General features: G+C 36.4%; 1 protein-coding gene across 3 annotated transcripts in view; it reads right to left on the reverse strand.

Moving 5' to 3' along the window:
• LOC127946370 (divergent protein kinase domain 2A) overlaps positions 1 to 16,638 on the reverse strand; it is a 36,302-nt gene that overhangs the window by 9,774 nt on the left and 9,890 nt on the right. For all 3 annotated transcript variants that reach the window (XM_052542905.1, XM_052542904.1, XM_052542906.1), the window contains exon 2: positions 12,970 to 13,853. In XM_052542905.1, the coding sequence (XP_052398865.1) occupies positions 12,970 to 13,623 (654 nt within the window). In that variant the 5' untranslated portion in view covers positions 13,624 to 13,853. The remainder of the gene's footprint in view (positions 1 to 12,969; positions 13,854 to 16,638) is intronic.

The raw sequence follows: 16,638 nt of genomic DNA on the forward strand, positions 1-16,638 counted from the left end.
TTGCTAGCCTCTTCAGATACACACAAATGAGGCAAGTAAAGCAGCTGTACCCAAGCTACTGGGCTGGTCTCTCAGGTCCTTGAATGGGCACATCTTATTACAGCTTCTCTGTCTATTCCATCTACCACAGCGTGAAAGTGCAGAGTCAATTAGAAATGAAAGAGCACAAATTAGAGCAAAATAAAAGGAAAAACCAAATACATTCACTGCCTGACCACATAATCTGGTTTATTCAATCAGAGTGCCATTCTATTTTAATGATCTATATTTGAAATGCACAAAACCCTTGTCTTATTTTGTTCCGGGACCTTCCGGTTGATATTCAGAAGTAATTTCACCTGCTTCATTTTTCCAAGCTCCTCAAATTACTCTTAATAAGAGCTTCATAGATATTGACAGACAGTGCTGCGCAAGGAAAAGATGTGTACAACTGCAATCGGATTCGCTCTTATTTCACAGTCAGAGAAATTTAATAGTCTAGTTTAATCTGCCTCAGAATCTGGTTAAAGTTTAATGCAGAGTCTCATTAATATTTCATCATACACATATTATTTATAAACATACAATCAGTAAAAGGACGCAGAATAAAACGGCTTCTGTTCAGACCGAAAGCTTTTTGTTACACACTCTTAAACTGGTAATGTAGAAAGGGAGAACACAAGCCATACCGCCAGAGTACCATGTTGCCATACTACTGTATTTAACACTATTTTTGCAATATGCATATTGTGCCCGGTATGTTAATACTGAGGTTTGGGCTGAAAGCAAGATCTCCAAGGTGGTATTGGGTCAATCTCAAATTACACTGTCCAATATATTTCATCTTTGGATTTATGTTGGTTTTAAAAATGTTACATTTAATGTCTCCAAAAATAGTCATATAAAGTAATCCTCAAGCAGGTGTACCATCTGTCTTTCTATCAGTGGTGTACATGCAGAAGTTAGACATCTTTGATGTTGCATTAAGCCTTTGACTCTTTAGCCGCGACCTCTAGGAACGGACAGATGAGATAAGACTCAAACTATCAGCCCAATCTAAAACACTCCCTCTAATCAGTGCTCAACCGTGCCAACAATTTATACAAATCCAATTCGTTCCAAAGCACTATTAAATGGAGGATGCAATAATAAGAATATTAGCTCATTCTGATATTATTAATTAGTGTGAGGCAAAGTGGAAGCAGGCATCAAGTCTGCGAGTAAGGCGCTCAATACTCTATAAGAGGACTGAGTCAATCAGCTCCTTCACAGAGCTGCTCACTCCCAGCACACTTCCTGTGTGGGTTTGATCAGGGGCTCTCCAGAAAGAAGGGGGAGAAATCCATGGAGAGGGGAGGAATACACCTTGCAAACCTCAAAGAGAAGGATTTGAATGGAGAAACAGCAGGCCAATTGCTTTTGTGTTGGGCTTTGTTGAAGTCTTGCTCTGTTAATGAGGGTTAAGGGTGGCCCTTAAAAAAGAAAGACCTGCATAAGAAGGCCCAGAGGCTGTTCGACATCACATTTATAGCCGCTTTTACGTAGTTCGTGTAGTCTTGGACTCAACAGAGATGGCTGAGTGAACTAAGGCCAGCGTGAGAGAGAGTTGATTTATTTAGCAAGGATGCTTTAAACCAAATATTTATAACCAAATATATATATTTTTAAACAAATTCTTATTTTTAATTTTTTTTTCATCCTGAAAAAAAGGATCACTATTTCCACAAAAACACTGAGGAGCACAACTGTTTTCAGTGCTGATGATAATAATAAGAAATGTTTCTTGAGGAGCAAATCATATTAGAATGGTTTCTGAAGGATCATGTGACACTGAAGACCGGAGTAATGGTGCTGAAAATTCAGCTTTGCTTCAAAGGAATAAATTAGATTTAAAAAAAAATGATATACATATGCATATATTTATTTATTTATTAAATAAAGTCGATTGATCTGCAGTGATGCTTTAAGCTTGACATCAACTTGTCCCTGGTCCTATAGAGGGTGCAACAGGATAAGAAATCTTTGAAGGACTTCCACATTTACCCTCCGTTTCCAAATAATTAAAATGACAAATAAATGCAGAATCAGAATATATATATATATATATATATATATATATATATATATATATATATATATATATATATATATATTAGAGGTGGGCATAGATTAATTTTTAATCTAGATTAATCTCACAGTGATCTTGAAATTAATCTAGACTAATAAAGATTAAAATGGCTCATTTGAATTCTGCCTACAGCATTCAGAATATGTGTGTTACCCAAATAAATCTGACAAACAGTAAATCTTTGAGAAGGGGTTTATCAAGCTAGGTGGTGCATTAGAAATGTACATCTCCTGTTTCCAAAATGCATCACAAACTGCTTGAAAAAGCTGTAAACTAATTCCACATTGCACAAGGTGCAAACAACCTTACGCCTGTTTCACACATAATCCGTCTGCAGTGCGTATGCGTTGCATATTTTTTTACGCACCAATGTTAATGCATTCCAGTTGCGTTCCAGGAGCGTTGCGTCTGCAGCAGTTCAGCGATCGTTTACGTGCTGAGTAGTGGACTGCAAACGCGTCCTGTGTGAAAGCACATCGAGTCCGTGCTGCACCACATACGTAACGCACACGGACTGCATACGCACTGCAGACGGAGTATGTGTGAAACAGGCGTGAGCAGGGGCGTAGCTGGGGTCAGTGGGGACCTGGTGAAGGTTGTACCAGTGGGCCCTGTTTGAAATGGTTTAATTTGTATGTTCATTTATTTATTTTTATTTGTGCTATTTACACAATGTTTAAGTTTTTTTTTCAAGTTTGTAGGTGTGAAGGTACAGAAACCAAATAATTGTAAAATAGCACTATATAGTATTCAATGTAAAAATGAAATATACAATCAAACCTACATTTATTCAGACACTTTCAACATTTCTCACATTATTACAGTTTTGCTATATTTATCAAAGATTATATCTGGTGTCTGAATAGTTTTTGGTTTGACTGTTAAAACTACAAAGTAGTCAAGATCAGTGAGAGATTTTCATTTTCATTTTCTTTGATTAACATTACAGCAGCCAGTGGCTAAATTAGGCACGGTCACTTTAAGAGACGATGAACGCATCCAATATAATACACATCCCATTTTTCCCTCAACTGTTTACTTTCACTTAAGAAATAACTGACAGTTTTTTTCGAGCATAATTTCTAAGGTGGATATTTTGACATATTTTGTATGTATTTGTCGGCACAAGAGCAAAAATAAGCAAATTCGATGTCCAAGTGTTTTGAGACGCCTTTCTCTTAGCAGAAGAGAGCTCAGTTCAGTGTCACTGTCCGTGATACGTGGCTCTCTCTCTCTCTCTCATACGCACCGAACATCAGTAACCAGCTACTCCGTTCAGCTTTTCCGCGTCTTGTGTTTGGATGCTTTAATGTTTAAATCGACAAGCTGTAAGGCGTAAAAACATGTGAAAAAGATAAGCTTTCGTGACTATGTGCAGCAGTGGTCCGTCAACTGTCCTGAGCATCTTTTTAGGCTAACCTCAGCCAGTCGGTTATATAAAATATGAAGGTGAAAGTCACCATAGCTTGCTTAGTATAGACCCAGCTCCAAACCCAACTTTGAGAATAGATTAACAGCAATATTTATTTTATCGCCCGATAAGAGTCTCACGTTAACGCAGCACGTTAACGGCAATAACGGCCCACCACTAATATATATATATATATATATATATATATATATATATATATATATATATATATATATATATATATATATATATTAGTAGTCAAGATCAAGATCATATATATAATGTATATATACACCCTAAAATGTCTTATTCTAGCATGTCTAAGTAACTATGTGGGAGCAGCCATGTCAAGAAGATACTGTGTGTTGGTAATTTGTTAAAAAGAGCCATATTCCATATTAGTTATTAGTCTTTTTTTTCTCTTTTTTTTCTCTGACATTCACTTGAAAGTTTAGATTGAGCTTTCTCATCAAAACAGATTGAAAAACTAAATTTTCTTGACATGTATCCTTGAAAACAATTAAATGTTCTCTGTTATGACTGTTAACCACACCCACTGGGTTACAGATTTAAAGAAAAAGTATGTGCAATAGCTTGCTGCACACTACTGCAACTCACATGGATGTTTTCAGCCTGGAGAAAATAAGACCAACTAATGGCCTATACAAATTAGACTAGTTTTCCCTGTGGTTTGATTTTGTATTTGAATTTCTTTATTGACAGGTTTGAAATCACATGTTTATTTTAGTCAATATTTTGATAATGAAATCCTTTAATTTACATTAAGTAGCAGCTAATTAATTATTTTATATACACGTTATATACACTATACATGCAACTACATTGAACCTATAGTATTGACTTGTTTATTTCAATGGGTTTTGAAATGTGCAACTCGAGCATAATTACCAATTCAAATCTTGTAAAACCAACAAAAATCCCAATCACATCTGTCTCTGCATTTGAAGTCACAGAACTGTTAATAACTGTAACCAGGAATATAGCTAAATATAACTAATAGCAACATAATAGCAACGTACGGTATTAAGTAATCGTGATTTATGTGAATAGTTTATTTTGGATAAAACATATATAAATCATGTAAATGGTAAACTATGAGGATGAAAAAAACAACAACAACATAGGGAATACAGAACGAGACTGAAACCGTGTGCCCAGCAGATCTCTAGAGAATCTCACCCTGCTGAAAATGAAACAGTCTCAGACAAATGGCTTTCCTCCAGAGGAGAGGATAAAAAGAGTAAACTTGCAGTTTTTACAATGTCATGCCCTTCCAAACAGCATCTCACATGAGAGCATGTTTGTTATGTGCTTGTGTTTGTGATAGGGATGCTCCGATACTGATACTGGGCCTGATACTGTGCTCCTGTACTCACACTCGTACTGGTAAAAATGCTATGATACCAAAAGCCGATACCGAACAGTGTGTGAATAGAGCCGTGTCCAGAAAAAGAAACTCTGAAAACAGAACAACTGAGAGTAGAATATTATAGACTAATAGACTAAGACATTTATTTTTAAATGCAAGTACATTTTCTAAATGTACAAAACCATTAGGTTGGGATTTGATTTTGTCAATAATATATTTGAATTCATTCTTTATAATCGGAATGAAAACATGAGTATTTTAAATATAATTTCATTGAGAATCATCACTCAACCTACAATTCTTTTGGAACTCCAATTACGATATTCTGTTTAATAAAAAATGGGAATTGCTGGGCAGCTAGATGTAGAATCAACAGCATCTACACTGGCTCTAATGAGAGACGCTGGTATCTTTAAATTAAAGAGAGTGTGTACCGAAGATTGAGATGACCCTATGATATGTGACTAACATGCCTTTTAATTATTCAGCATGAAATGCAAATATAAGTAAAAATGGCATACGCGCTGATGTTTAATTTAACAGCATGGCATGAACATCAAGCAGATGTTCTTGTTAGTGCCTCATCTTGTCCTATACAGGAGCAGTCACGTACATTTTTTTTTTCACCCAGTAAAAATTCTGTCACAAACTTGTTGTTGGCTTGTCAGATTCTCTTGCAATGCTTCTGTTCTGTCAACCAACACCTTCTTACACATTAAACAACCCTAACACGTGATATAGTCCTGGTACTCTGGACTATAGTTGGTTTTAAAACACACTTATATGTTAAACATGTGTGCCAATAACAGATTCTCTGAAGATCACACTATATTTGATACAAAAATAACTTGACTGACTCAAATTAAGGAGAAAAACTTTTTCCACAAAAAAAAAATATATATATAAATAATAATAATAATAATAATAATATGTTTATATATATATATATATATATATATATATATATATATATATATATATATATATATATATATATATATATATATATATATATATATATATATTTATTTATTTATTTTTTTCATAGACAAAGTATGCTACATGTTATTTGACAACATGCTTAAACAAACTATTCAAATTATATCCAAACAATATAGAAGTGCAGTTTACAGCGTCTTCCAGTCTGGGATAGGGCAGGGGTTTTAGTTTTAGAATTAGGGATCTTGTTACCTTGGCATCAAGATGTTTGCGTTTACCAAAATAGATGTTAAAAGCAACCCTAAACTAAAGCTTAGGTAACAGTCTCACAACAGACAACAGCAATTAGCAGTTAACCTCCCAGTGTTTCACGTGTAACCCTCACTAACTGCCTTTCTCATGTAAAATGATCTGCCAGGGTGTGGTGAAATTTTCCACATTTCCACAGTCAATACCTGGGATCTGAAACAAACGTGTCAGGACAAGCATTGATTTTACAGATGAAGGGTGAGTGAAGAATTGCTACAATATATGAAAAAAAAAAAAAAAAAAATTCCAATGTGGAGGAAATTATCCTCTCGCCAGTAGTGTAACGTATTATACATTCTAATAAGCAAATTTAAAGGGCTGTTGAGGAAGAACTAAACACAAGATGTTTTGTTCTTCACATTAATTGACTGCCCTTTTCCCTCAAACCCCATCGTTGACCTGCGGTCCACCACGCAGGCGTGAAAGCAGACCAGCCCCCGTCTGACATTTTGCTTGGCTATTAAATTTTAAAACAGACTCTGTCTACTGAGAGATCTCGTCCCTGCAGGGTGCCGCACTTATTCTTCAGATGGGCAGTTTTTTTCTCTAGCCCTTCCCCCAAAATCTCCCCCTCTGCATCCCATTCCAGACTGCAGACCAGCAATTCTCCAGCTGAGGACAAGAAACGAGTGCAGAGAAGGAGAGATAAATTGCTGAAGGTTTTCCTACTGTATACTCAGTCTACGCATCTATTTTTGACCAAGCACAGGTAACTAGGGTATGGTTGTTCATTTATGACATTAACAAATATATAGGAGGGACACAATGGGTCACGCTAGCTCATTTATTTTAAGGCACATCATTTTGATTTGAGATTTAAAAGAACACTTACATTCTTTGTGTTACCAGCTCGAATCTTTAAACATTAGTCATCTGCCCCTCATTGAAAAGTAAGTACACAAATCATCAGGAATTTGATGGTAGTCACTGACATCCTTATGGAAAAAAATAAATAAATAAATACTATGGAAGTCAATGGCTACCATCAACTGCTTGGTAACCAACAATTTTCATCTTTTATGATCAGAACAAACAAGTGAGTGAACAAATTGAACAAACTCATTCAGGCTTGGAACAAGTGGAGGGTGAGAATGTGACAGAACTTTCATTTTTTTCCTTTTAAGATATAAAACACCATTTATTGAATGTTTAGAAAGATATTTCTAACTACATTTTAATATGGCACTGTAATAATATTGAATATTAATGTAAGGCAAATGCGAAAAATCTAAACAAAACTGTAATAGTATTTATTACTAGTACAATTATTATTGTACTAGTTTTAATTGTACTAGAATTGTTACTAGTTTTTATCAGCTGCATCACATACAACTATTTATTTATTTATTTGTTTATAATACAAAGATAATGAGAAGAATTTGTTAGAGAAGTGTGCCAATTTTATTTATAATATAATAATTTCTTATTAAAACCTAATGTTAATTGCATAATTTTGCAAATGAATTGTATGGTTTTGTATTTTATTTTATTAATTTTTATTTTATTTACTTTGGATGTAAATACAGTTTCATATAGTGGGCATTAAAACTATGCCAACATTTTGGCCTGTGGGCTACACTGTATATACTCTCAACTGAAGAATCAATGTGAGTGACAAACTCAGTTAAAGCTGTGGTAGGTAACTTTTGATGCTCTAGCGGTTAATAAACAGAACTGCTTGCGTCTTGCGGAAGAACATCGTAGCCGGAACTACTTCTCTCTGTTTATGTCTATGAAGAATCACAAAGGTACTGGGTTACTCCGCCGCGGTATCCCCGAAGCAATCTAAAATAATCTGAATATAAACACTTATTATAGGTGCAACCTAGTGATTCAGGACAAGACAAACACACGGTTTGGAAAATGGATTCAGTCCAATTATAAAACACACTTAATGTGATTTTGTTTCATGTTGTAAAAAATAAATGTTAAAATAAACTTCTTCCAGGTTCATTTGTTTTTTTGTTTTTTTGATGAGGTCCCTTCATAACCAAGCCTATCACAAGTTATGAAGTAGGCTACACCTTAATTTTACTTCTAAATTGTGAATAGCTCAAGTTATGAAACATGTAAGAGAACCTTGCAGTATGGCAGAGGTGGTGAGAAAACATCTGCTTCTAGAAAAACTAGACAGACTACATCTTCATTTGGAAGGTGTGGGTTTTATTAGCTGACAGGATTGCAAAAGTGTGGGAGGCATCAGTGACCACCAGAGCAGAAAAAGAACTCGGCTTTCCCGTTCAGTTTCTCCAAAGGCATCATCCTTGAACCAAAACAACTACAAAACTAAAATAATAAGGATTTAAAAGCAAAGAAAAAATATTAAAAAGGTATTCAGAATCTATTAGTACAAAGGAGTACAAAACTGTGTGCTTATGAAAACTGACTCACCCCATAAGCCAGCACACTTGTTAATAAAATAAACTTAATGCAAAATGTATTCTCAGTCTTAATATGTAATGCAAAATCTTATTCACAGTGTTTAAATTACCTAATGCTACCTAGTTAGCTTGCAAAAACTCATAACAGTGGTAGAAGTTGAAGACTTACAGCTTCTACAGAAAAATATATCAATGTTTGAAAAGGAACTTCTCCATGAAGAATCCGCACGGGATTATTACCCAACGGTTACGGTCTGTACTACACATTCAGCAACCAATGTGCAAATGCATCGTTTTAATCATCATCTGCTGATTGGCAATTTTTTTTTTTTGAAAACCTTTTTTTTATTTAACACTCTCTTACCTTACCAAAATCCTGCCCTCATTTGACTCCACAATCCAGGGGGAGCTTTCAGAAGTACCGTCTTGCCATATTTTCTCCAGCTGAACTCATAAACTATATCAGGTGTAGGGAGGAGTGTCTGGACAAGCAACCATTCCGGAGGCAAGCACTGCACCCTTGACTGAGTTAACCCCACAGGCCTGTCATGTCCTGTTGTCAAGCTGGCTGAGAAGGCAGAGCCTAAGCTAACGCGGGGGCTGTTAACAAAGTACCTTGCTCCTGGCTAAATTTGAGCAAGGTCAGCTAAACCAGCCTCTACATGACCTCATGCATCACGGTTTCACAGACAGAAGATAAAATGCAGTGAACGTCAGCTCATGAAAGTGTGAATTAAAAACCGTCTCTGCAAAGAATGTGGATCACATAATCTCCTCAACCTACTCGCAAACTCGATACTAATAAAGCATAATGCTGTTTTAAAGGTTGAAATCTGGCTGGTTGACAGAGGAACTTTTTATGGTTTTTGTAGGGTAAAATAAATACAATGGTTGGCTTCAGCATTTCATGGCAGGACTGTGGGACTTTTAAAACAAAGGCTTTTCATATCACACACAATTCATTATTTCTGGCTATTGTATTAATTTCTAAAAATATTTATTCCTTTGGGAAAAATTGCTTTCCACGTGACTTGAAGCACCATGATTTCGGCAGACAAAAAAGGGGGTCTGTTGTGGGCCAACCTTACAACAGCGCTGATGATTGGTTTCCACTGACAAAAACAGGCTGGTTTCTCACATAGCTGAAAGGAAGGCCTGCTTTCCTGCCAGAAACATCACAGTAAATTGGAAACTGAAGCAGTGGTGAATGGCGCCATGGCATTTTACAAAAATACAATAGTAAAGGAAGTGAGTAAGAAGTTTTTCGAGGGAAAAACAAGTTCTACTGGAAATAATTCTCAGAAAATTAGGCAATTATGGATGGCTTAATTACAGAAAAAAAAAAAAAAAACACAAAGTAAGGAAAGAAGAAAAAAAGGACTATAATATTTATATTTTAAAGTGACATATCCACGTTATTTTTCAATGTGGAAGTAAGTCATTTTCTGCGAATGTGCAAGACTTGTGGTTCATTAGCCGCTGTAAGGAAATAATGAGAAGAATAACAAAGTGCAGTAAAGGGTAAAACTGTTTGCACTACAAACCAGTGTGTTCATAAGTATGATAATACATTACAATCATATAGAGAGTCACACCAGTTTGCAATATCAAGTAGCAAAACATAAAAAAATAGCTGACAATTGATTGCTTCTGTTGTCCTCATTTGTAAGTCGCTTTGGAAAAAAGTATCTGAAAAAAAAAAAAAAAGACAATGACAAATGGCTGCACCCAAAAATGAAAAATAAAATGGATACTACAGCGGTAACGTGGTATTTTGGACATGGAAGAACGCTAATGTTGTGTCATTCTTAGAAGTACCTTAAAATACAGTAAATACAATTATACACAAACTGTTTAAGTAACTAAATTTGTCAGAAACATGACTGTAGCTCATTTGCTTAAAGCATTAGCGTAGTGTAGCTTTCCCATTACCAAGCAACTTTTGCTTAAAATTAGCAGTGTGGCACAACAAAAATTTGCATTGCTGTTTGTTTATGAATTGCAATTAAAAAAAACTTTACAACCAAGTGAGGTAATAATTAAACACTCTCATAAACTGTCTTTTATTTTCATACACTATGTAGTGCAGTTAAATCCCAGAGACTAGCTTCTGATTTTATTTGTTGTATGTAGTGAACACATCTCTGTTCAATGCTGGCACACTAACTGAAATCTTCTTGTGTCAGGTAAATACATTGATATATTGCTCACATAAATAAATGCTAACGAAAGAGAACTGTCTTACTGAAACTAAGTACCTTTTTTTTAGGAATAGATTCTAGGGGCTGGGATTCTAATATTCTTTTTTTTTTTTTTTTTAAACACCTGGTATCCCCCGTGAAACAGTTCTCATTCGCTCTTGAATATGAATCGCCCATGAGTGAACGTTGTGAACGTCATGATTCAGTTAGTCTGAAAGAGAAGACAAAAATGCTGTGTGGGAGCACTTTAAATTGAGTGAGGACAAGACAAAGGCAGTGTGCCAAATATGTGATTTTAAACTGGCCTGGCAGATCAAGTTTGAAATATCTGTAGGTTCTGTAGGTAAGCCTATAGTGTACTGTTGGTGTAAAAAAAGAAAAAAAAAAAAAAACACATGTATTGCTGCTTTTAAGTTAATCAGTAATTTTACAAATGATTAAAAACATGCACTTAATTTGTTCGGAAAATACTTGTGAATACGGCTGTCATAAAAAAATGTCTGTATTAAAAGTATTGCTCTTAACAGACCTGTGTGTGTTTTTTTTTTTATCACTAGTGCAGTGTCCGTTCTCAGAGCATATAAAGTATGTGCTTCTGTTATGTGTCGATTTGTGGATTATTAAAGTTTATTCATTCTGAACGTGTTGCGTGTCCACATTGCACCAAAATGCAACACTCCCTAGGGTCCGCAGAAACACACCAGCCACATGCTATGTCGATTGGATGAATGGTTCTCGACATTGTATGGTATTGGGACCATCCTTAATAGATTCTCTGTAGTTTAACTACTTTTAAACCCTGGTTTGCCAAACACTATAAAGTAGCTTCCTCAAATTTGTACAGTATATGGATGAATGATTAAATATATGTCAATTGTGATCTGATGCCATCACTGTTCCACCACAGTCCACAGTAGTTGCTAAAACCACAATGTTGTTCTTGAAACAAATGAAAGTCTAGCCTTCTAAAACAAAAGAGCATGTTCTCCGGCTTGGTATACACTCAACATAGATGCTATCGATTCTTAATGAACTGATGCGCAACCACCCATTCAGTTCTATTCCTGAAATATAACAGTTTATTGTTCTAGGAATAGCCAAAGACACTAAACCTTTAGGGTCTACCGGAAGATGGTGCTCAGAGAGTTTGGAATTTCCCATGCCAATGTTTCACAAGTTCAACACAGAATTAACTATTTATGAGCACTGGAAAGCATTGTAATGATAAACGGCTCAAACAGAATAATGATGGGCAGAATCACAGATAGACGGAAGGAGAAGAGGTCTTGGAAGTGTACCGGAAGATTGGATAATAAATCTGTGCTTTGAACTGATAATACAAACTTTTTGGAATTGTCTGGATGGCAGAAAGAGAGGTACTGCAGAAAGAGCAGAAGCAGAGAGTGAGAAATAATTACAGACAAAGGAGGAGGCCACCGAATGACAGGGACCACACAAAATGAATCAGATTTTATAGATTGGGTTGATCTCCACTTTGTTTAGTAAATGCCAGAGGGTATCTTGTGACAGATAAGAGGTCAGCAAGACACCGAATGTCTTCAAAGGGCTTGTGTTCTTTTGTTGTTCTGGGCATTTACCAGCTGCGGTCAATGACAAGTGAAATTGAAATTGATCGTCCAAATGAAAATCAGTTTTGAAAATTGGTCAGATAATGGTCCTGATTATCAATGCTATGTCAAGAAAATAAGTAGTATGGTATGTCAGGAGGAAAAAAAAAACAGTAATGTTACTGTGACTGTGAGATACATTATAACTGTGCTGATAGGAAGCCAGCCTATTCTGCAAGGCAGGTTTTGCGATTAAGAAATAAAATTGTAATGAACATTATTTAGTTTTTAATTCATTCAAAATTCTTTAAAATGTGCATTTAGGCAAGATTAATAAGGCTGGAATTAAACACTTCCCCATTTGAGGTCCTTAAAGATTACAGGGACAGGACTATAAAAACTCAATAACTGTGGCTTACAAACTATGCAAGCAGGAATGGAAACAGACAGGCAGGGAAAGTAGCACACCCTATAATTTACAGCAACATGTTTTAGCCTATTTGCAGCCAACCAAACTGACAGGTTATATTCCGATGGTGGAATTATCAAGGGTAACTCAAGAGCATACATTATGGTCTGGCTATTATAACACAAACGATATATTACAGGCATAGGGAGTCTGTCAGAGAGAGATGGGTTAGTAGACAACATGAAAAGGCCTACCTGAAGCACTAAGGGCTCTGGATTGAAAGCCAATGTCATCAACAGCTGCATCCTTTCTGTGTCCTTAAGGTTCTTCAGAAGGAAGCTTCCAGAGTCCTTTGTCTCAGCATACCTCCTGACTATTCTGTCCAGCAGTCTTTGGGATGGACAATGAACAAGGTCTGACCAGCCTTCCACAACGTCTGGGGTTAGGAGTCTGACGTCCCCATTAAGTCGGGCAAACTCTGTCTTGTACATGGCCTGGATAAGATCACAACGAGTTCGGCCCGTTGCTCGCTTGCAAATCTTCTGGTCAATATCAGTAAGCTCTTGGTTGGAACCCAAACGCTTGAGTACAATCCTCCGTGTACCCTCACGAGGCTCCCCATACTGGGCAAAGAAAACGTTTTTCACATTGAAGACATCCAGGAAGCGAAGGCGACCCCATGTCTCGAAAGATATCTGTCCATTCATGAACTTGCGACACCAGCTGGTGCCAAAGCAGGCTGGGCACTTGTTGAGGCTGATGAACCTGCGATCGGTAAGTTCATTCTTTTGGAAAGAGGCTAAGAGGTTGTGCGTGTTCATCAGCAAGATAACAAACAGGCCAATGACAAAAATAAGTTTCAGACACCGGTACAAACGGCCAAGCTTGAGGGGAAGGAAGCGCAGCATGTTCGTGCACTAGCCAGGCCAGGCAGGGGTAAAGGGTAAAGGGGGAAAGGGCAATGGATAGTGTCAAGGACAGGAGTCAATGGATCTCCATCACTAGTGTTGGCTCATCAACTAAACTTCCCAAAGGGGGAAAAACCAGCAGAGTCCCCCCTTGCAAGTGCTTGCTGGACTAAGACATTCTCATAGGCATTGCTCTTCAGTGCAGAGTGCTGATGCACATAGAAGCTGGTCTGCAAAGAAGACAAAAAGAACAAACATATTATATTAAGTTGCATTTTACCAGGACTACAGCATGGAACAAAGAACATGCCAATGTTTTCCTATTACAAATTCACACTTTTTGCACAGTTACTTTCCATTTCTCCCAACCTGAAACTCCTGTTTTCGCAGGGTATAAACCTCTAAGCAAAACCAAAATTGTGTGTTGTTTTGAAATGTTTAACAAATTGGAAATGTTCAGGTCATTTGAGCGTATGCATTGCTTTCCAAACTGTAACGAGATGGATTTCTGCCAGACCAATAAATGGCGAGACACTCTGTACTGACTGTGCTGGCTCATATTTTCCTCAAAATAGCTCCTAACAACTACGGATTAAAAATAAATAAATAAAAGTGAGTGTTTTAAAAAGTGAACAAACATTAAGAAATATATGGCACCTCTAAAACAAGGTTTGTTACGGAAACAGTTTACCATTCTGCTCATCAGCAATAAAGCAAACGATCTGTGATTGTTTACATCACCTGCAAATCAAATTAGACTCTTTCTACTTTCAAATGGATGTGCTCCGCTGTGTATTACCAGAAGTAATGGTCGACCAATATTGTTTTTTTCCAGCTGATGCCAATGGCGATATCTTGGAAAGCAGGAAATAAATTTCATGGAAAGAAATTTGAGTCCATTATCAAATAAATGTGTAAAATAAACATAATTTACAAGACAAAATATGTTTAGCAAATAAATAAATATTTTATAAAAAATATAATTTAAAAAGGAAGTAAATACTGTTACTGTAACCAACAGGGCACTCAGTAATCTGGGAAGACTGTGTGCACTGGGAATCATATTTTTCAAATAAATCCAGTGTAACATTCATTTTACATACAGCTCACAGAGAAAATGACATGAATATGACAGTGGGCAAATGCATTAAAGCGCAGCATAATTTGAAATCACGAGTTTAAAGTTTAAAGCATTCAATCCACATGGAACGACTGTCACACAGAGAACACGTGATCATGCTGGATAAAAATGCACAGGTCACAAGATCTCACAGCTGGATTTGGCAAAGTTTGCAAGGTTTGTCAAATTAAATGTTCATTAACCATTCAAAGATTTAAATGCGTATTTGCTTAATACAAACGAGAAAGTATTATGTTTACCTTTCTATTATGAACAATATAAAAGCAATCTTTATAATACTTTTTGTATACATTAATCCCTTTCTTTAACCATTCTATCTGATTATTAGACAGACTTCTATCTGTATTAGACAGAACTGTTAACACGACAGTAAACAAGAGGGAGAGTGTGAGCACTGTGTGCATCATGTGCTGCCGCTGTCAGCGCTGCCTTAATAAAAGTCTCGATCACATCGGCCAAGCAGAAAAACTTATCGGCCGATGCCTATATTTGAAAAATACCAAATATCGTCCAATTTATCGGCCTTGGCGATATATCAGTCGACCACTAAGCAGAAGTGTTGTGCTGAGCATAGTTTAACCTTTGATCAGAGTTGGTAAGTTTTAATCTGTCTTTGAAAATTCCTTTGAAAAATCCTAGTGTCACCAAGGTAATGTGGGGAAGTGAAACAGCACTGTACAGAGAGAGCACCATGTGAATGAATCTGATGCAGGGGTGTCACTGATACTGATGAAGCACATCAACAGTCATGCAAATGAGGCATATGAAGCAGACACCTACACGTGGTGTTGTCCTGATACTCAGTCACTTTTAGACTATGGTAAAACAGGCTATTACCAACCAAGTACATATTCCCTGCAGACAATCAGACCCTTAGCATCAAATTCTTCAAATGGCCGCCTGCCATGCAAATGGACCAATTTCAATTAAAGCTTATTACACCATGCCTATTAAAAGAGATGACTTTCGAGAGCTGTGCTCATTAGTAGACGAGTCAGTATGATTAGCGAGCATGTTGACAAATTTCTGTGCATTTTAATTGACCTAGTGAGATCCAAGTTGCTGAGGGGTGGAAGAGAGAACTGACACCAGAAATGATAACTTGTATCAGTCCTGCAGTGCCCTTATTAGTGGTGTTTAAAGGCAAATCTCACTATACCACGTCTTGCTCATATTTCACCTCAAAATAAAAATAGAAAAAGACAAATCAATTATATTTGGAATATTTTTAGGACCATTAAGAGTTGTTTTTAGACAAATGACTATAACATTTTTCGCAACAAATTCTCAATGCCTAGAGGTTTAACTTTTCTGCGGTTCTCGTTAGTCTCATTAAAAGTTAATGTAACACTGATCAATGCAAAGGTTCTACTACCAGTGTGAAACATCTTAATGGTCCTAAAAAGCAGACTCATTTCATTTTTATGAGGTAAAATGTTTAATTCTTTACTTTACATATACATTACACTTAAAGTTCCCATGAAATTATCGGACAAGTGCATTTTTTTTTTCTTCCTGTGCCGAGTGGGACAAACTGAAGCCAACTGACTTTACTACATCACATCCACAAAAGTACAATCTTGGATATAACTTGCAGGCTACAATGAAGACAAAACATAACTGTAGGAAAGGACTGATTTAGTACATAAATATAATAGCGATTAAGATTTGAACACCAGGGAAATAACTAATTTGGAACGCAGCAAAAGGAAGAGGGCTAACACAGATCTTGATAAGAAGAGCGTGCATATTGCCTATTACAGAGGATGAGATTTACTGAACGTTCATAAAACAACCGATCATGATATGATCTCTGCATGCCATTTAACAGAATCACATCCCCGGTTTTTCACTCACTGAGCAGAGACAAAGAT

Source organism: Carassius gibelio, chromosome A24 (assembly GCF_023724105.1).
Source record: "Carassius gibelio isolate Cgi1373 ecotype wild population from Czech Republic chromosome A24, carGib1.2-hapl.c, whole genome shotgun sequence".
Lineage (NCBI taxonomy): Eukaryota > Metazoa > Chordata > Actinopteri > Cypriniformes > Cyprinidae > Carassius > Carassius gibelio.